This window comes from Buceros rhinoceros, unplaced genomic scaffold, assembly GCF_000710305.1.
Source record: "Buceros rhinoceros silvestris isolate BGI_N320 unplaced genomic scaffold, ASM71030v1 scaffold46092, whole genome shotgun sequence".
In the NCBI taxonomy this organism is placed as follows: domain Eukaryota; kingdom Metazoa; phylum Chordata; class Aves; order Bucerotiformes; family Bucerotidae; genus Buceros; species Buceros rhinoceros.
This window is the reverse complement of record NW_010397983.1, coordinates 1-16805: the sequence shown is the minus strand read 5'-3', so window position 1 is coordinate 16805 and position 16805 is coordinate 1. Positions and strand designations below refer to the sequence as shown.

Below are 16805 nucleotides of genomic sequence, written 5' to 3'. Positions count from 1 at the left end.
ACCGCGGGAGCCGGCGCTGACGGGCGCGGTGCGTTGCAGAGCTGAAGAAAGCCAGCAAGAGGCTGACCTGCCACAAGCGATACAAGATCCAGAAGAAGGTGAGTACCGGGGGGCTGCCGGTCCGCGGCCGTGCGGAGCCTCCGGCATGCCCTGCCCCGCGGAGCACGGGGAAGGGGCTGGGGGGAGTGTCTCTGTCACTAATTAAAGTTCCTTGATAACTACTGTATCGCTAAAAGCATTTGTTTAATATATTATTAAAGAAGCATGTTGTAGGCGTACACGTACACACTAGGGATGTTATACTGAATGATAAAGAGTCTGGGCTGTAGTGAGGAATTTGCTTTCCAGATACCACTGGCCGAAGGATGATGTAGAAGGGAGTGTAGATTTTGTACGTCATTGAATTTTGCGTTGTTTTGGGCTGGTACATTCAAGTGTAGCTTTATGGTGAGACATTCTGCAGTCAAAACCCTTCCATCTAAAGTCAGAAATGTACGATTTGTTTACTCTGTATCTGTAAATAGGAGGGATACATCCCCTTTTTCTTTTCCTTAAACTGGGAAAATATTCTTGTGCCTGTCTTCAGATCAGAGAACACCACCGAAAAGTCAGGAAGGAGGCCAAAAAACGTGGACACAAAAAGCCCAAGAAAGATCCCGGTGTTCCCAGTGCTGCACCATTTAAGGAAGAGCTGCTACGGGAAGCAGAGCAAAGAAAGCAGAGGGTAAACTACGGTTTGTGGTAAAGAGGACAAGAGTTGGGATCATTCCTGTCTTTAGGGAAGCTCTGTGCACATGTGCACCCAGAGGTGGAATCGTGGTAGATTGTTAGTGGTTCTTGTAGACACGTACTTTGGAAAAATAATATATTTATTTCCAGCATTGTACAGTGTGTAGCATTTTGCTCTTTTATTTTTTAACCTTCATTTCATCACTGTGTGTATAAACATGCTGGAAGTGTCATTTGTAATGTAATCCGAATGGCCTGTGATGCTAAGAGACACAGATGGCCCCTCAGAATGCTAAACGTTAAGTCCTGGTATTGTGTGACTGTCCAGCAAGTAAGGATCCGCTCTCTGCAGCGTGCAGGAGTGGGACATGAGAGCAGCTGTAATGTGGGTGCTGCATGGCTGATATTTTGGGGTCTAGCTATGGATGTATTGCCTCTGGCTTTGAGGCAACTGAAGGCAACAGTGTTCTTTTCAGGGCAGGATGCAAAAAAAGTTCCCAAGGAGTCCCTTGGACAGCCGTGCCTTCTAAATAAGCTGTCTCAGGAACTTTGGTCAGAAATAAACAAACAGGGAGAAAGAATGGTCTTCCTCAAGACCTTCGAATGTGTTTTCTCTGGCTTGGGTTTTTGTTTGCAATCAGCTTGAAGAACTAAAACAAAAGCAGAAGCTCAACAGACAGAAAGAACACGAAAAGAGGAGGAAGCTTGACGCTAAAAAGAATGAAGCCAAAATCAAGGAAAAAGCAGAGGGAAAGGTAGGTGTGTGGTATGATTTTGATTCTCTGAATATTATAGAACCAGTAAAAGTAATCCAGAAGCTGTGTCTTCTTAAGCAGTATGTTATGTGTTACGTTTTCATTCTGCATATGTACGCAGTTATAATACACTAATTTTCATTTAATATCTCATTAAATATCTATTTAAATAGTTTCCTTTAACTTTTATTTGCATTCAGGAATCCTCTGGCAAACGTAACACAAAGACTGACAGACTGCTGGATAAAAATTCAAAGAAATCATTCTGCAGGGAGCTCAAGAAGGTGGGATGCTTCAACTTTTTTATAAAATGTGGTGAGAGTCAACAAAGAGACCACTTGTTATTTTCGGTTTTTGCATTACTGTGCAGCTGCTAGAGAGAGTATAAAGGCTGATGGTGATAAAGTTCAACACTGAACTAAGAGATTCTACGACAGCAGCTGTGAGGGTTTCAGGCTAGTCTGGTGTGTGCTACTGAGTCATCCAGCACGTTGAGGCATGAGACTTCTCAGTATGTCAGTACTGACTGAGCCGTCCAAGAGCTCTTGTAGTAAGGAGGTACTAGTGTCTAAGGATTTCTGCGGAGGAAAAGATGAAAATTGCTTCAGCTTTCTGGTTTGTAGAAGAAAGGAGCTCAAACAAGCACAGTTCTATGAAACCTCAACACCGTTCTGTGAAATTCAACAGTAACTGTTGCAGGCCAAAGCTGTTCCAAAGTTGTCTTCCGTCAAATGGTCTGTCATGTCTTATTTGAGTCTTCTCTCTTTTTTCTGACGTAGGTGATTGAGGCCTCAGATGTGGTTCTAGAGGTTTTAGATGCCAGAGATCCAATGGGCTGCCGCTGCCCTCAACTGGAGCAAGCTGTAACTTGCTCTGGAGGAGACAAAAAGCTGCTGTTGGTTCTGAACAAAATTGGTAAGAAGCACGGGTTCTCTTGAAGTGGTACTTGGTCACTGTGTGGTTCTGCAGTAGGTGAGCTATGAAGAAGATTTAAAAGGAATCTGAGATTCCACTGAAGACATAAGATCCAACTCTGAGCTCCTTGCCCTACTGAAGAGCCACATTTCCTCCACCTTAGTCTAGTTTGCTAAGAAAACATCACAGGCAGGTATATGCATATTACCCCCTTTCTTTTGCAATAACTTCTGATGGCATTGGCCAGTCTCAGCCAAATTTGATGGACGATCTTAGAATTTTTAATACGTTTGTGAATGTAGGCGAGTACGGAAAGGTCACAATGCGAATCAGCGCAGTAGTTGGATTTGAAATTTGGCTTTGGGAAGTATCTTCTTCCATTGCTGTATGAAGGAATCCACAAAAAGCAGGTGAAACCAGCTAAAAATGCTGGAAATTAGAGTTACCAGCAGCAAAAGAAGAAGAAGATACCAACAGTGACAGCAAGAGCAAAGGGAACTTTGCAGGGATGATGGGAATATCCTTCACAGAACATCAGTTTGTACCATACAAAGTCTCCAGCAAGACCCCAGCATTAAAAACCTCATATGGGGGCCAGAAAAGGAATTGTGGTACGTGCTGCTTGAAGCAGAAAATAAAGACAAAAACTTGCAGCACTGGGTGCCTTTGGGGAACGTACCTGGTACTTTTACCAGAGTTTTCAGCCAAACGCTGTTTGTTATAAGAAACATACTAAACAGACCAAATTCAGCATGGTGCCTGATTCCACATTAGATTTCCTCCACACAGTGACATTTAAGATTCACAGGAATGAAAGGGCTGTGCTCTTTTTTTTCCCCCCCAGATTTGGTGCCAAAAGAGAACCTGGAGAAATGGTTGGATTATTTGAAGAAGGAGTTTCCAACGGTTGCTTTTAAATCAGCAACACTGATGAAGGACAGGACTATGGTAAGAGCACTGCAGGCTGGCTCATGACTAAGCTGTATGTGTTTGTTTGCAATCATACCTGGTGAAACACGCTGAGACATGGAAACTCCTGTTACATAAAATTCCTTTTGCAGTGTGACTAAGCTTTGTGGTATAGCGGGACAATTCTTGCTGTTGAAATACAGCAAGATGTTATTTGTGCCCAAGATGCTGGACTAGAGTAAAAGCAAGTTGGTTGGTTTTTTTTGTTTTCTGTTTTTTTACTGTAAGACAGACAGTGCAGGGAGGAAGATGAGGAATTTTTCATCTTCTAGATAAGATGGTCACACCAGTTACATCTAAATTGTTTTGTAGGTCAAGTGCTGCAGGCTGTACTACTGCACTCATCCTGACTGTGGCCATCAGTAAAGGTAGCAGCTGACATTGCCTCATGAGGAGTATAAAGGGGTTGGCTCAGTCTCAGCTCACTGAAGATGCTTGTTTGAGTCATACATGTATTAATACATAATGCTTCACATGTCTTAATCCATGCAGAAATGGCAAAGCAGAGAACAGGTTTTGAAATCCTTGAAAAAATTGAAGTCTTGAGTGAACTTGCAGATTTAACTTAACTTATTGGCCAATTTCTTATTAAACTAATTCCTTCGGTTTAGAAGAATACAGTAACATCACCAAACAGAGGACAGGGGTTGGAAACATTACAGTGGATAAATAAATCTAAGCATATATATTTATCTTCCTAAATAGCTCCTGACTATGTTTTTTTTTCCTTTGAATCCCGTAGCCAGATCAGGTTCCAAGAAGACGCAGACGTATTGATTTGTCAAGAACCACTCAATGTTTTGGAAGCAAATGCCTCTTGAAACTTCTTCAAGAGCATGGCAAGACTCTAAACAAACCCATTCAGGTTGGGGTAGTAGGTAAGCATCTGGAGTTTCCTTCTCCCATAAAGCTTTTGGTATTTAAACTGGGTAAAGCAACCAACATATGATTTGCTAATGGCCCTTTAATCACTGCTCTTGCTTTCTCACTAGCACAGTGTTTCACTTGACAGCTGTCCGTGTTTCACTCGGTGCATGTAGCCTATCTGATCTGTGGAAAGCACATTGCGTGAGACCTGCGCTGATTCACCAGCTTAAGGAAACAAGAGAAGCAGGTTACGCACCGTGCAGCTTGCACTGCCCTTTCCTTCTACCTGATAAGATCTGTGGTGGTGCGTTCAGTGTTCTTACTATCAGTGTGAGAAATGAGGATACAGCCTTTGTCTTACTTCTGCAGTGAAGACTTCAGATCCAACTCTGATCTCACACTGAAGATGTGCTTTACCAAAGACACTTGGAAAGAGGCAGTTTTGATTAGCGTTACATCGGCTGAGTTTTCTTATTTAACTTACAAGGATTTCCGTGGTTTTCTTCAGGTTTCCCTAATGTGGGAAAGAGCAGCATAATCAACAGTCTTAAAGGAGTTCGTGCTTGCAATGTTGGCCTAACAAGAGGTGTAACCAAGTAAGCTGAGTCTGATGAAAGCTGTTCTTTCCTCTGTTTCTTGTTGTCTTCTGATTACCTTGAGTTCATTTGTGCACAATTTATATCCATTAGGGGCAAAGTATGACCCTGTGTGCAGTTTCAAATGCGCATTTCAAGATGCTAGGATATGTCCCCTAATGAAAGAACCGAGTGCATAAACTTGCTCTTTTGCCCATTTAGAGTTCTGTCCTACACAAAGCATGTGATGAGCAAGCACTGAAACTGACTCCCTGTGAAGTCCAGTCAATCCAATGCTGAGCTTTGTGTCTTGCATCCCTCACTGCTGCCATTGCAAGCTGCCTAGCTACTCACTGGGTGTTTCTCCCTGACTAGGTCCATGCAGATTGTGCACGTTGATAAACAGACGAAGATGTTAGACAGCCCAAGTATCATTGCAGATCCTTCCAACAGTGCCCTGGCTCTGGCCTTGAGAAGTATCATAGACACTGAAGAGTCAGGCTCAGCACACCTGTTTGAAGGAGTGGATGCCATTCTAAATAACTGCAGTAAACAGAAGGTGAGCTCCACCTTTTTCCACATCTCCCACCTCATTTGACTTCCGTATAGGTTTCTCAGGCCAATAATGAACATTGGTTTCACTTCAAATAATTCTGGTGGCTTTTGCACTGCTTTCCCCATACCACACAGAGTGTCAGACACATCCCAGTGTGACCTAAGTGGGATCTTTCATCCTTATAAACAGAAGGCAGAAGCAGCATGCCACGGTCCTGTTAGCCAGTCTGTTTTCCCAGAAACATCTCTGGTTTTTAATAAGCCCTGCTCTTATGATCTCATCACAGTATCGTAGAGTGAAAAATGAAGATACTCTGACTGCTTCCTATCATCACAGTGAAGACCTCAGATCCAACTCTGATTTCACTCTAGTTTCAAGCAGATTAACCTAAGCCTAATTCCCATGCAGTTCTGTGATAACTGTCTCTATCCACACACTAGTATGAGTGCATGGCAGATGAATTTATTGATGAATTTTGCATTCTAATGTTTAGTCCCACAAGCAAGAGGAAAATGCTCTTCACATACTTGTTTGTCTTGATTGATTGTAAAACAATTTGACTTGCTCTTTTATTCCTAAAACTAAGAGAAAGCCAGGTGTCTCTTTCTGAATGCGCTGTTTTATTTTGCACTAGGTGATGATGCGCTATACTCTCCCAGATTTCAGGAACACTGAAGAGTTTTTAACTTTACTTGCTCAGAAAAGGAGTATGCTGAAGAAGGGAGGTGTTCCTGACATGGAGAATGCAGCTAAATTACTACTTTGTGACTGGACAGGGTATGCATGCTATGAATTTTGCTTTATGCTTCTCACTTTTTCCACTTTGTTAATCCAGCCCAGCAGACGTTTTCTTACATTTTGCTTTGGTAAAGAGAGCTGGATTGGCTAACGAATGTAGAGAGCACTGTCCATGGGCAATTTTCTAAAGTAGTGAAGGATACCTGGAAAGAGTCAAAGGATATTATGTATTACTCCACAGCCTGTTTGCTGACTTCTGCCATAACTCTGTTTGTTAGGGGAATTTGCCTTCCTCTCAAATACTGGACCATGTAGTCCTCTTCTGCGTACAGGAAAGCATGTGGCAAACTTTCTGTGGAAATTTAGAGTGGTTCCTATCTTCTGAGAGTGGGAATAAATGTAACTCAAGATCAATAATTGAATGTGACTGTTTCCCATGCTCAAGTGGTTCAGCTGCTTTTACAGCTCATGATTTTGCAGGCAAATGATTTGTGATGACAAAGTATGCCATTTCTCTTTCCTCTCTGGTGTGGCCTATCCAACTTAGTACTGTTAGTGACAACTTCAGAGTCAAATTTAAATAGCTATTTAACAGATAATAATAAATGAATAGTTAAGTTGATGGGTTTAAGAGGTTTGTGCTCTGGGTTTTATTTCTAAAATCAGTGGTTTAACTGTATTATCTTGGGTTGGGTTTTAATGCTGATATTTTATTTTCCCAGAGCTAAAATAAGCTACCACTCACAACCTCCAGCATCTCAGCAACTGCCACCGTATCTTACAGAAAACAAAATAGCTGAAATGCAGGAGTGCTTTAATTTAAAGAGCCTAGAAGAAGGAAACGCCACCACTGTTCAAGGTATGACTGTTGCTATAATGCACTGCTACCATTAAGAGATGTAGTAGTGGTTTTGATGGGAAACTGGGAATGGAAGTCCTCCTGGGGTTTATGTGATAGCTTTGCCAATAGGCAGTGAATGTCTTAACACATATTTCCCCTCCTAGTTCTTAGTTTCTGCTCACCTGACCTAACCCTCCTAAACAGGAAACAGGAAGAGAATATGGAAGAGCATATAAATACTGGCTAATTAGTACAATCTATGCTCAAATCTGTTTTTCAGCTCCTAGCAGTCTTCTGTTAGATGCCTCAGGGAAAGCTGTTCTCAGAATTGTCCTTTGTTTTACCTGCTTATGTGGGAGTGGTGTCTTGTGGAAGGGAGGGGGCTAGTCTTTTCCTAACACTGAGCTAAAATGTCTGTCCTTACAGGGTGTAGGCATTACAGCTGCTGCTGTCTAACAGTGACTTAAGAGACAATTTCTGTCTTTTTCCCAGCTTTAAAATGCCCCAGTCCAACAAGCAGCATCATTTTCCAGTCAGCTGGTATGACAAGTGGGACAATAGAGGAAAATGACGTGATAGAGGAAGCATCAGAGTGGGAAAACTTGGAAACAAGCAAGGAAGAGGAAGAAGAGGAGGAGGATTTTACAGAAAGTGATGATGAGCAAGATGAAGAGGATGTCAAAGAGGTAAATCGGGGTTTCATTAGCCACCTTCTACTTGTACCCTGTCAGCATCCTACTGTAAACTGAGAATGTGTAGACAGTGTGGAGCCACCATGATTAATCAAAAAAGCCTTTCTCTTGGAGATAAGGGTTGGGCTTTTTGCTTAATTAACGCAATAATATTTTTCTAGAGCAGCGTGCTCCTGACCAATTACACAAGGGCACATCCACACTATCATGAGTCTCTCTTAGGTTGCATTTGCATGCGACACTTCATTAGTGATGTCTGAATAAACATCCATATCTGACCTCTCTGACTTGCAGGCAGGCAGAGTTCAAGTCACCGGGAAAGCAGAGCTTGGAAAACAACCAACAAATTCAGAAGAGCAGATGGCAGGTCTGTATTAAAGGCTTGAAGGACAGGCTGTGTTTCTTTTCACTTGCATTGGTTTCACTAACACGTGATTTTCTTTTCTCAGAAAGCGAACATTCCAATTTACCATCATTCAGCTTGGATAAGACAGCAGATGAAGATGATGCCTACGACTTTAATACAGACTATGTGTAGCAACTTTTATGTGAAGACTCTTACCACTGGCTTTCAGATCAGTCATGAAGACTCGTGTTGTGGCAGAAGCTGGAGGAATGCTGCATACCAGAGCTGCCGCAAAGAGTGACAGTGAATTGCTGTGTCAAATAACGTATATAGTAGTGTGTCTCCCTTGATCGTTCCAGATATTATACAAATCTAGGAAACCAACTGTATTCGGCTTTAAGTCCTAAATTTTATTTCATCTATTAAAGCCTATTTTAAAAAAAATCTTGGTAGACTGAGTTAGTCTGTTTGTTTTGCCTTATAAAAAGATGTTTCAAAGGGATAAACCCTTTGTCATTTCCTTTGAAAAACAGTGGTATAAATTTAATTCTAGTCATGTTCTAGGAATTAAATTTCAAGGTAAAATTTTCATCCTCCATAATATTTGTTTTTCCTAGAGGATTACAGAGACTGTACCCCTAGAGCGTGATTTCAGTCAGTAACTTTTCAGTAGACTTCTGTAAAACTTGTAGAACTTTCATATGTAAAGGTTGGCTAGAAAGTGCTACTTATTTCAGCTAGACATAAGGTGTTTTGTCTAAGCACTGCTGTTTATGTTCAGAACCTTCACTGGGAAAAGTAAATGAGATTATAGTAGTATTAACCCATCTTCACTGGGGAACACACTTCCTGTTCTTGCAGTGCTCTCAAACAAAAGACATATTTCTTAATGACACGTATTGTACATGTTAACAACTGATAATTAAAGCAAATCATTGCCCTGCATGCTAAGGACATGTTACTGTGCTCAGCCTACCGCAGAACTTTAGCAAAAGAATTGCCAAGAGGCCCTGCAGCTGCTCAACAAATTAAGCATTTAGAATAAACGCCTGACACCACCTCCTACGCATCCGTTTTCTTCCTAGTAACTTAAAGGTCTGATGTCTGTGTTCTTTAGTAGATAGTTGTATTTCTCTAAATGGATGTTGAGGCACAGTCCTCCTAGGCAGCTCAGAAAAGAAGTGCAAACACAGTTTATTTGAGCCTGTTGTTAAAACACAGCCTGGCCCTCAGAATTAAGTTGGTGTCAGCTGATCTAGTACAATCATTCAAAGTCTGGTAACTGAATTTTACTCCTAACCAGTTCTAGGACCAGAATGGTTCTTACTCATCGAAACTCAGGAAAAGAAACAACAGTTAACAAACCACAGATCAGCATCCATGACAGAAGCAGAACTACAGGCAGTGACTCAATGAGTCAAGCAGTTGGAAATCCTTTAAAATCATAAAGCAGTACTAAAACCATACCTGTGAACGAGCCCTTTAGCTCTGCTGCCCTGTATCTGAGACCACGCAACACTCAGCCTGTCACTGCAGTAACACAAAGCCTTTTGTCTAAACATCTTTTACTGATGACTGTCCACATGCAGTATTAGTGAATAAGAGATCAATTTGAGTTCAAACCTGTATTAAATGGAATACTTGGCACAACAGTCGCTGGGATAGCTAACAATAACCATAACCACTACTCAACACTGCAACTATAAAAAAACCCACCTGTAGAAAAGGCAGTGGGCAGCCAGCTGCAGAAGGGCACAGGAATCTCTCAAGTTTTTAGAGGGCCAGACTGCCACAGGCATAGTGGGAAAAACTTCTACAGCAGAGCCACATTCACTTCAGAAGACTGAGGAACTTAACAGTAACAAAAATAATCTGTAATTCATACAGCCAGGTCCCCAGAGTAAACATTTTACCCAATTTTAGAATGAGATTGCTTTTGCAAAGATGAGATCGATTTACTTCAGTTTCAATTGCTTGCTGCCGTATTTAAGTACAAAGGAAACACTTCATAGATCAAGGGTAGAATCAGATTGCTATTTACCCAAGGTCAACGTGTTAAAATCCACTTTTATTTCTGAACAAAGTTTTTTCCACTACTTTACAAAAAAAATGGTTTAGTGTTCACTGGCAATTAAATCCACTTTGCATAGTGAAATACTTGAAAAAACATCTTTAAAAAAACCCCAAGACTCAATTTTGCAGAATTCTGCAAGACACAGAAATGATTGGGAGAAGATTTCATGCAAGAAAGGGTTGTTGAGGAAACTATTTCACAGGATAAGAAAACAAAACCAAACCAACCAGAACAAAATCCAAGCAGCTCTCATTACAGTACATTACAGTGCAAGATTTGCACTCTTTCTGTAGCTGACAAAATGACCTTCCTCTAGAAGACTTGTAGTACAAGAGCAGAACGCACAACAGACAGAACTGAACTAACAAAACGCTAGTTTGTGGAGATCCTCCCTTGCTTTCTGTAGCGTTGCTGGAGTAGCTGCTTCTGTCACACCAGTGAAGTGAGTCTCCTTTGGACCTGCACATTTCAGAGCTGCACCTGAAGTGCTCCAGAAGGCAAGGACTGCTCTGTAATACAAGTCGGCTAAAGAAAAGTTCTGCTTGGCTCCAGAAGTTTCCTGAGAAAATGCTTTCAGTTACAAAAATTGATGCTACTTCGCTTCATAGGCTTCTGAATGTCTGCGGATCAGGCTGAACTTCCCTGTAGGGTCAGGGACATACCACTTCTCCCAGACTTCAGCATATGAAGCTGTTCTTCCCCACGGTTTGAAATGTCCGTTCCAATGAAGCAGCTTGGCAGCTTTCACAAACTGAGGAGAGTACCTTTTTCCAGCACTAGACCCTTTTTATTGAAAAAGAAATATTAGTGCCTGAAGTAGAGGCAGCAGAAACTCCAACATGCAACATTTTAACTTCAAAGAATTTTAACAAAGGAAATTCTGTCATTTATGGAGAAAGGAGGTGATATGGGAGATGCAGAAATCAGGGAAAAGTGGAAAACATAATCAGGTGCAATTGAATGCCACTTGGATCTGTCTCATTTTAATGTACTTAATCTACAAGTTCTTTAAAATCCCCTTAATACCCACATGTACTCAGCAGCCTATGTATTGTTCATTGGAAATGAAACCAGAGAAAGCTCTCCCAGCATTGGGGTTTGACCAGTAGCAGAACAGATAGGAATATCTGTCCTCTCAACATTCCTGGAAGAAACACCTGGGATCACTTCAGATAGGTACAAATATATGTGGAAAAAGGAAGGGAAAATTAGCAGTAATTTGAGAGCAAGTCAGTTCAAGAACTAGCCCCCCGGCAGTTCAAAAAGAACATGAAGGATGAGGCCTACAAGTTCCAAGATGATATTTCAAAGCACTGTGTCTTAAAGAACAAGGTATAAAATAGAGGAAGAAAAGATCCATTTGCTGCATCATCATTTAGGTGTCCAGCTACACAGCTGGTAAAGCACGCTGGGCAAGCAGTGTCACAAATGTTCGATACATACCGAGATGCCGGACATTCCACATGGGATCAATACTGGAATGTTGTTTGTAAAATACAATTAGCAGTGGAGGTGTTGTGATGCTGCCAGCCAGAGTCCTACTGTAAAGCTCCTCTCTGGGAGAGAAGAAGAAAGGAAATTGGGAAAGGATTCTTCTGTGGCCCTAAATTGGTTGATTTGTCACTTGCAGCTGCATGACAGGAATCCACAGGTACACACACAGCCCTTCATTTGGCAGTTGAATGCCATCACCACCACCCAATCCCCGGCCCGCTGTTGCCCCTGGCTTGGGGGTACTTACGCTACGTTCAGTGCCATCCACTTCTCCAGCTGCTTAGTGATGTTCTGTAATTTCCATTCTGTCAAATTGGCAACAAAAACTCCTGGATTGAAAGAGCAGGTGTTGGCTTTCATGGCAAGTTTTCTGATTGTTTCTTTTTTGTAGTCTAGAAACCCAATGTAATTATACTGGGGGGAAAAAAGAGTAGAAATTAGCTTAAAATATGGTCAAATTACTATTTAAAGAAAAAGTCTGCACAACTCCCAATGGACAAGCATAACTTGAGGTTCTTAAAGCAAATACTTTTCCTTCCTCTAAGCAAGAGAAAGAAAGCTTAGACGTCTAACGCTGTAAAAATATGATTACCTAAACACAGTTTAAGGAATGCTGCGTGGTCTTAATAATACCATATTACTAATGTGTTACCACTCCCAGAAAAAGTACTTGTTATTTGCTCACAAATGAAGAACTCTCCCTCTGATGTTCTAAGACCTGCTGTTCCAGACAGGGAATTGCTCTCTTCTCATTGCAAACCACAGCAAAAATTCAAAGCGCTTTCACTGGGCCTGAACAGAAACTGCAGGCGTTGTTTGAAACGCAATCAGAGTAAACTGATTTGGGCAGGGACAGTCACACCTTCAGGTTCCCTGCATTTGGAAATTAGCCTGCAAGAACATTAAAACCAAGTGCCTTTTCCAAAGCCCGGGATCTATGGTGGCGTTACCACTGAATCGGAATAAATCTAACCTGATTGCCTGCTCCACGGACAGCAACTTTACTGGTGGTTGAGTCACAATCATCTGAAAATGCAGCTGCATGTCCAGGTTTCAATGGAGTGTTGTAAAGCTCAAGAATATCATCTGAAAAATGGAAGCAGGCACAGAAAAATTGTAAGCAATCCTGATTAAGCACTGAGTCCAGAAATGGACTTTTTGTTCAGTCCATTGCTGCAGCAGATAAAACCGCTCAGTTTAATCCAACTCATTCATATTTACGAAGGGTTTACATCTTTCCTCGACATAGAAGTGTTTGGTTACTGTAAGAGATGACAACTGACCTCAGCATGAGGCCGGTGGCCAAAGGCTAAGAAAAGGGCCCATACCTTGCACTATTATATCATCGTCCACATAGATGGCCTTCTCTGCATGAGGAACCAAGCTGGGCAAGTAGAATCTTGCAAAGGTTAACTGTGAAAACAAGAAAGTGAGAGAAGTGAAGAATTAAATGAAAAATTGTCCAAATAAATCTGAAATTAACTGATATTCCTGGCACTTATCTACGGCACTAGTGTCCAAGACACCTTCTATCAAGGAAGTAAAATAGGCAGCAGCATCCTAGAAGTCATTTAAAATAAAGAGGTTCCATCAATTCCTGGTCTCCTGTGAATCTGCACATCGATAAACTAACTTTAAAACTGGTCTATTATTAGAATTTCTTATTTCTCCACGTATCTCTCTATACCTCTGAGATGCTGGCATGCTTGACATGCAAGCTGCTGTGTTTCTGTAGCTAGCAGCAGAATACAATACTTGGCATGCATATTCAAACCCATCTCTCACTATCTGGAAACGTATTCCTACTGAAATGTGGGAATTTGATTACAAAAGATTGCTTCTATGCTAACAGATTTGGTTTTGATCTCTAGTTGGGTTCAAAAGCCAATATAAAAATATATTGTTACTAACTAGTATTTGCAAAAAGTAATCAATGTCATCCTCACTGGTTTTAAGGTGTCTGCCTTTTGAGGATCCACTTGTACTTTCCCTTCTAAGACACGAGGGTCAAAATCCAAAATTCGGTATCTTAAATTTTTCAGAGCAGTGTTACTTAGCCACAGCCTGCAAACAGGAGAAAGGCACAGACCTTGTTACATTAGACAAAATCAAATGAAAAGCAAGAGATCCAACTAACGGTGACGCAGAACTTGATCTGGCCACTTGCTTCCCTATCCAGCAAATATACACATAGAATGTGATCTATGGCTGACGCGAGTGGCGTCCTCTATGACTCTGGGGCATGCCCACTCACGGCTGTGACACAGGAAAGGTATGAGGTTGCTTCTTATTTTATTAGAAATACACGTGTGAATGGATGCAGGTAAAAATAAAAGGATTGATCTAGAAAAATGGAGAAACTTCACTGCCAGCATTTGAATTTCTTAGATGGAAAATAAGAAGAAGCTTTTACAACCCCTCCACCAATGAACTCCAACACCACCGGCTGGCTATAACCCCACTGGAGAAAATGGCTCTTTTCCACCCCTAAGACATCACCAGACAGAACAGCTGTAGGAATCCTCAGAGCAGCCTCAGCAAAAAGCTCCAACAAGCAGCAGCACACAGGACTGCAATTTAGAGGAGTGCAGCTCCAGGAGACGTCACCTCTTCCTCTTCTCAGAGATACTTAAGGTCTACAGTATTGTGGGAACTTCATTTAAAGATCTTTACCTCAAGTGTTCCACAGTATCATTCAAAGTAACGATATGGAAAACCACGTTGGATCTGGTGTGATGGTAAATACTGTTCATGGCTGCGATTGCACCCCCAAGCCTCTCATCTGATGCTGCAATGACCACAGAAATCTCCTTATCGTGCCTTTCATCTGCCAGTCTCTGGGGAGCAGGTATGAAATCGATAGGCTGAAGTCCTAATGGATTCGAATCTGTGGAGTACAAATGGCATCACACACTTGTTTTATGCAAATGAAACAAACATTACTACCACACTTTTCTTTGGTTCCCTCTGCCATGACTATCATCTCACTGACTTCCCCTTCCCATTTACCCCAACCACATTCTAGTCTTCTCTATGTCCCCCTCCCCTCTGTTTCTTCTGTTTTCTGTTCCTCTTAGGTAGGAACCAATGAAGAAAACAAAAATTTTAAATTAAAGTCAGTGCTGTGAATTTTTTCCTGACGAAGATCAAGGCATTAAGTACAGTCTACATTTATTCCAGGGTTCCCAAATCACACTACATAACCTAAGCCGAACACAAGAATTTATACTGATATTGTGCAGACAGGAAAATGGGAGATCAGCACTGAAATGTATTACTAGGCCACACCACCTGTAAAAGCTGCCCGCACTTTTTACAACAACACCGGTACCTTTCAAATCATCTGGACTATTACACGAGATAATTTTAGGTAATCTGAGAACACAGCAAACAGGGACTTGGCAGTTCGTGGGCAGCAGTCTGTTATTCACAAAGCTGGGCTTCTGCTGTTCACCATTTCCTTACGACAGAGCTCAACAGCTTTGATTTCAACTGGCTCCTCGTTAAAGGCCTGTCAGGCTCCTGTTCAGCTGCTGCTGGGAAGCACCCGTATGACTGCTACCAAGAAGCAACAGCTCCCAGGAGTGGCAAATTGGGACTTTGCAGTAAATGGGGACATGGAAAAGCTCTGTGGGACCACATGCAGTTCTTAAGAGTGGACTCCCAAAGATGAAAAGGCTTTGCTAAGTAAACTGAAGCATATCTTAATGACTTGCAAAGCCAGAAAGAACCCTCACCGCTATGTTGTCTGGCTTCCTGACTGAGAAAAGTCGCAGAACAGCAAGAACAGACAAGCCCACCAAGCTGAAGTTTCTTGGGTATGAGAACAGGAAAAATGCTACTCATAGAAGAGTACAAAAATTATATCTTGTTACACAAATGATTGATCGTTATCACAGACGTTATTTCAGCAACATGATGCTTTCTCTTTGGCCAGAGCATGTGCCTTCCCATCAATCTTAAAATAAAGTAAAACCCAACTTACCTGACAATTCCCGTTTCAAGAAGTCACTGAGGCCTAGGAAGTTATGATGAAGAACTAGCAAGAATATGACAATGGCCACTATAAGGATGGAAATGTTCACTGAAAATTTAGAAGAAAAAGTTTATCAATATAACCAGAGAAAGACTGGGAAACTCAATAAAGTACAAAAGACATCTGAAAAAAAATTTAGACACACACATAGACACATACCTTTCCTTAATGTCATTTTTCTCTCGTTATTTTACTTATTAGGATAAGGTTCCTGCAAACCTGCAAGAGAAAAAAACAGCAGTTACTACCTACTTCGGCACATGCCCACACAAAGCAAAGCACACTATCACCAGGAGCCTCAAAAGTTTCCCAATGCAGCAAATGTTTTCTCCTCTTAAAAAAATAACACTTTATGTCATGTTGTAATAACCGAGTAGGTATCTCAGGAAGTAGGTAGCTACAATAATGTATCTAAAGAAGAACTCAGAGATCAAAAGGGAGACATACAGGTCTTGCCACTTACTGATATTAAAAAAAAAAAACCACCACCAAACTCCTTCTGCCTCTCAAAAGTGATCTGAAAAGAACCTGGAGAATGACATACGGTTTCTCTCCTGTTGAACCAATTCACGTCACTATGTGAACTAGAAGCATTCCAGCAATAAGGTAAATGATAATCCGCTTCTCTCCATATTTAACTAACCGCAAGATTGTGGCAGGACACAGTGTTTGTACTGTTTCAACGAACAGAATTCCTCTCATTAACATTTAATTAACAACTTCCAAACTCATGACATTTTCTGCGTAAAATACAAAAGAGTATCAGCTGAAGTATCATCACACAAAAAAAGATCAGAAAAGTGTGAAAGAAAGTATTACCACCATGTTACAGAAGGGAGTAAACCCACCATGCAGCGATGAAACTTCGGAGTGCAATTCAAACACGCTTATTCATTATTTAATGGTAACTGTGATCGTGAATCAGAACAAGAACTACACATCCTGCAGTGTTTAGTGGCTCTCAAGGAACGCACAGAAAGTGCTCACACCACAACAACGGGCAAAATCCAGCCCTATGTTAAAACAGCTGCAAAATCTCCAACTCAACGTGTGCCAGACACAACCAATTTCTCCCTTGGGGAAGATGCATTTACCGAGCACGACACCTAAACGCCGTGTGCCACGTCTACAGCCCCGCTGAAACGGGCCGGGACACGCAGCCCTCGTTTCCAGGAGTGCGACCCAACAGTCCCTTCAGCACGAAGGACGCCGCCGAGC

General features: G+C 41.6%; 2 protein-coding genes across 2 annotated transcripts; one reads left to right on the top strand and one right to left on the bottom strand.

Moving 5' to 3' along the window:
• Positions 1-32: 32 nt before the first annotated feature.
• GNL3 (guanine nucleotide binding protein-like 3 (nucleolar)) lies at positions 33-8175 on the top strand (the record flags this gene model as incomplete). Its single annotated transcript, XM_010130915.1, has 15 exons — positions 33-98; positions 587-724; positions 1371-1495; positions 1531-1551; positions 1720-1768; positions 2264-2399; positions 3244-3347; positions 4120-4246; positions 4744-4831; positions 5186-5369; positions 6001-6143; positions 6827-6963; positions 7438-7631; positions 7932-8004; positions 8087-8175. Coding segments are annotated over 15 exons (1674 nt in total), but the record flags the coding sequence as incomplete, so codon positions are not given.
• A 2450-nt stretch (positions 8176-10625) lies between these two features.
• GLT8D1 (glycosyltransferase 8 domain containing 1) lies at positions 10626-15762 on the bottom strand. The gene is made up of 9 exons (XM_010130914.1): positions 15747-15762; positions 15537-15635; positions 14225-14438; positions 13498-13615; positions 12880-12964; positions 12525-12637; positions 11799-11965; positions 11501-11613; positions 10626-10840 (listed from the first exon to the last, which is right to left on the bottom strand). The coding sequence occupies exons 1-9, from the start codon at positions 15760-15762 to the stop codon at positions 10650-10652; spliced, it is 1116 nt and encodes a 371-aa protein (XP_010129216.1). The 3' UTR covers positions 10626-10649.
• Between the last annotated feature and the right edge of the window lie 1043 nt (positions 15763-16805).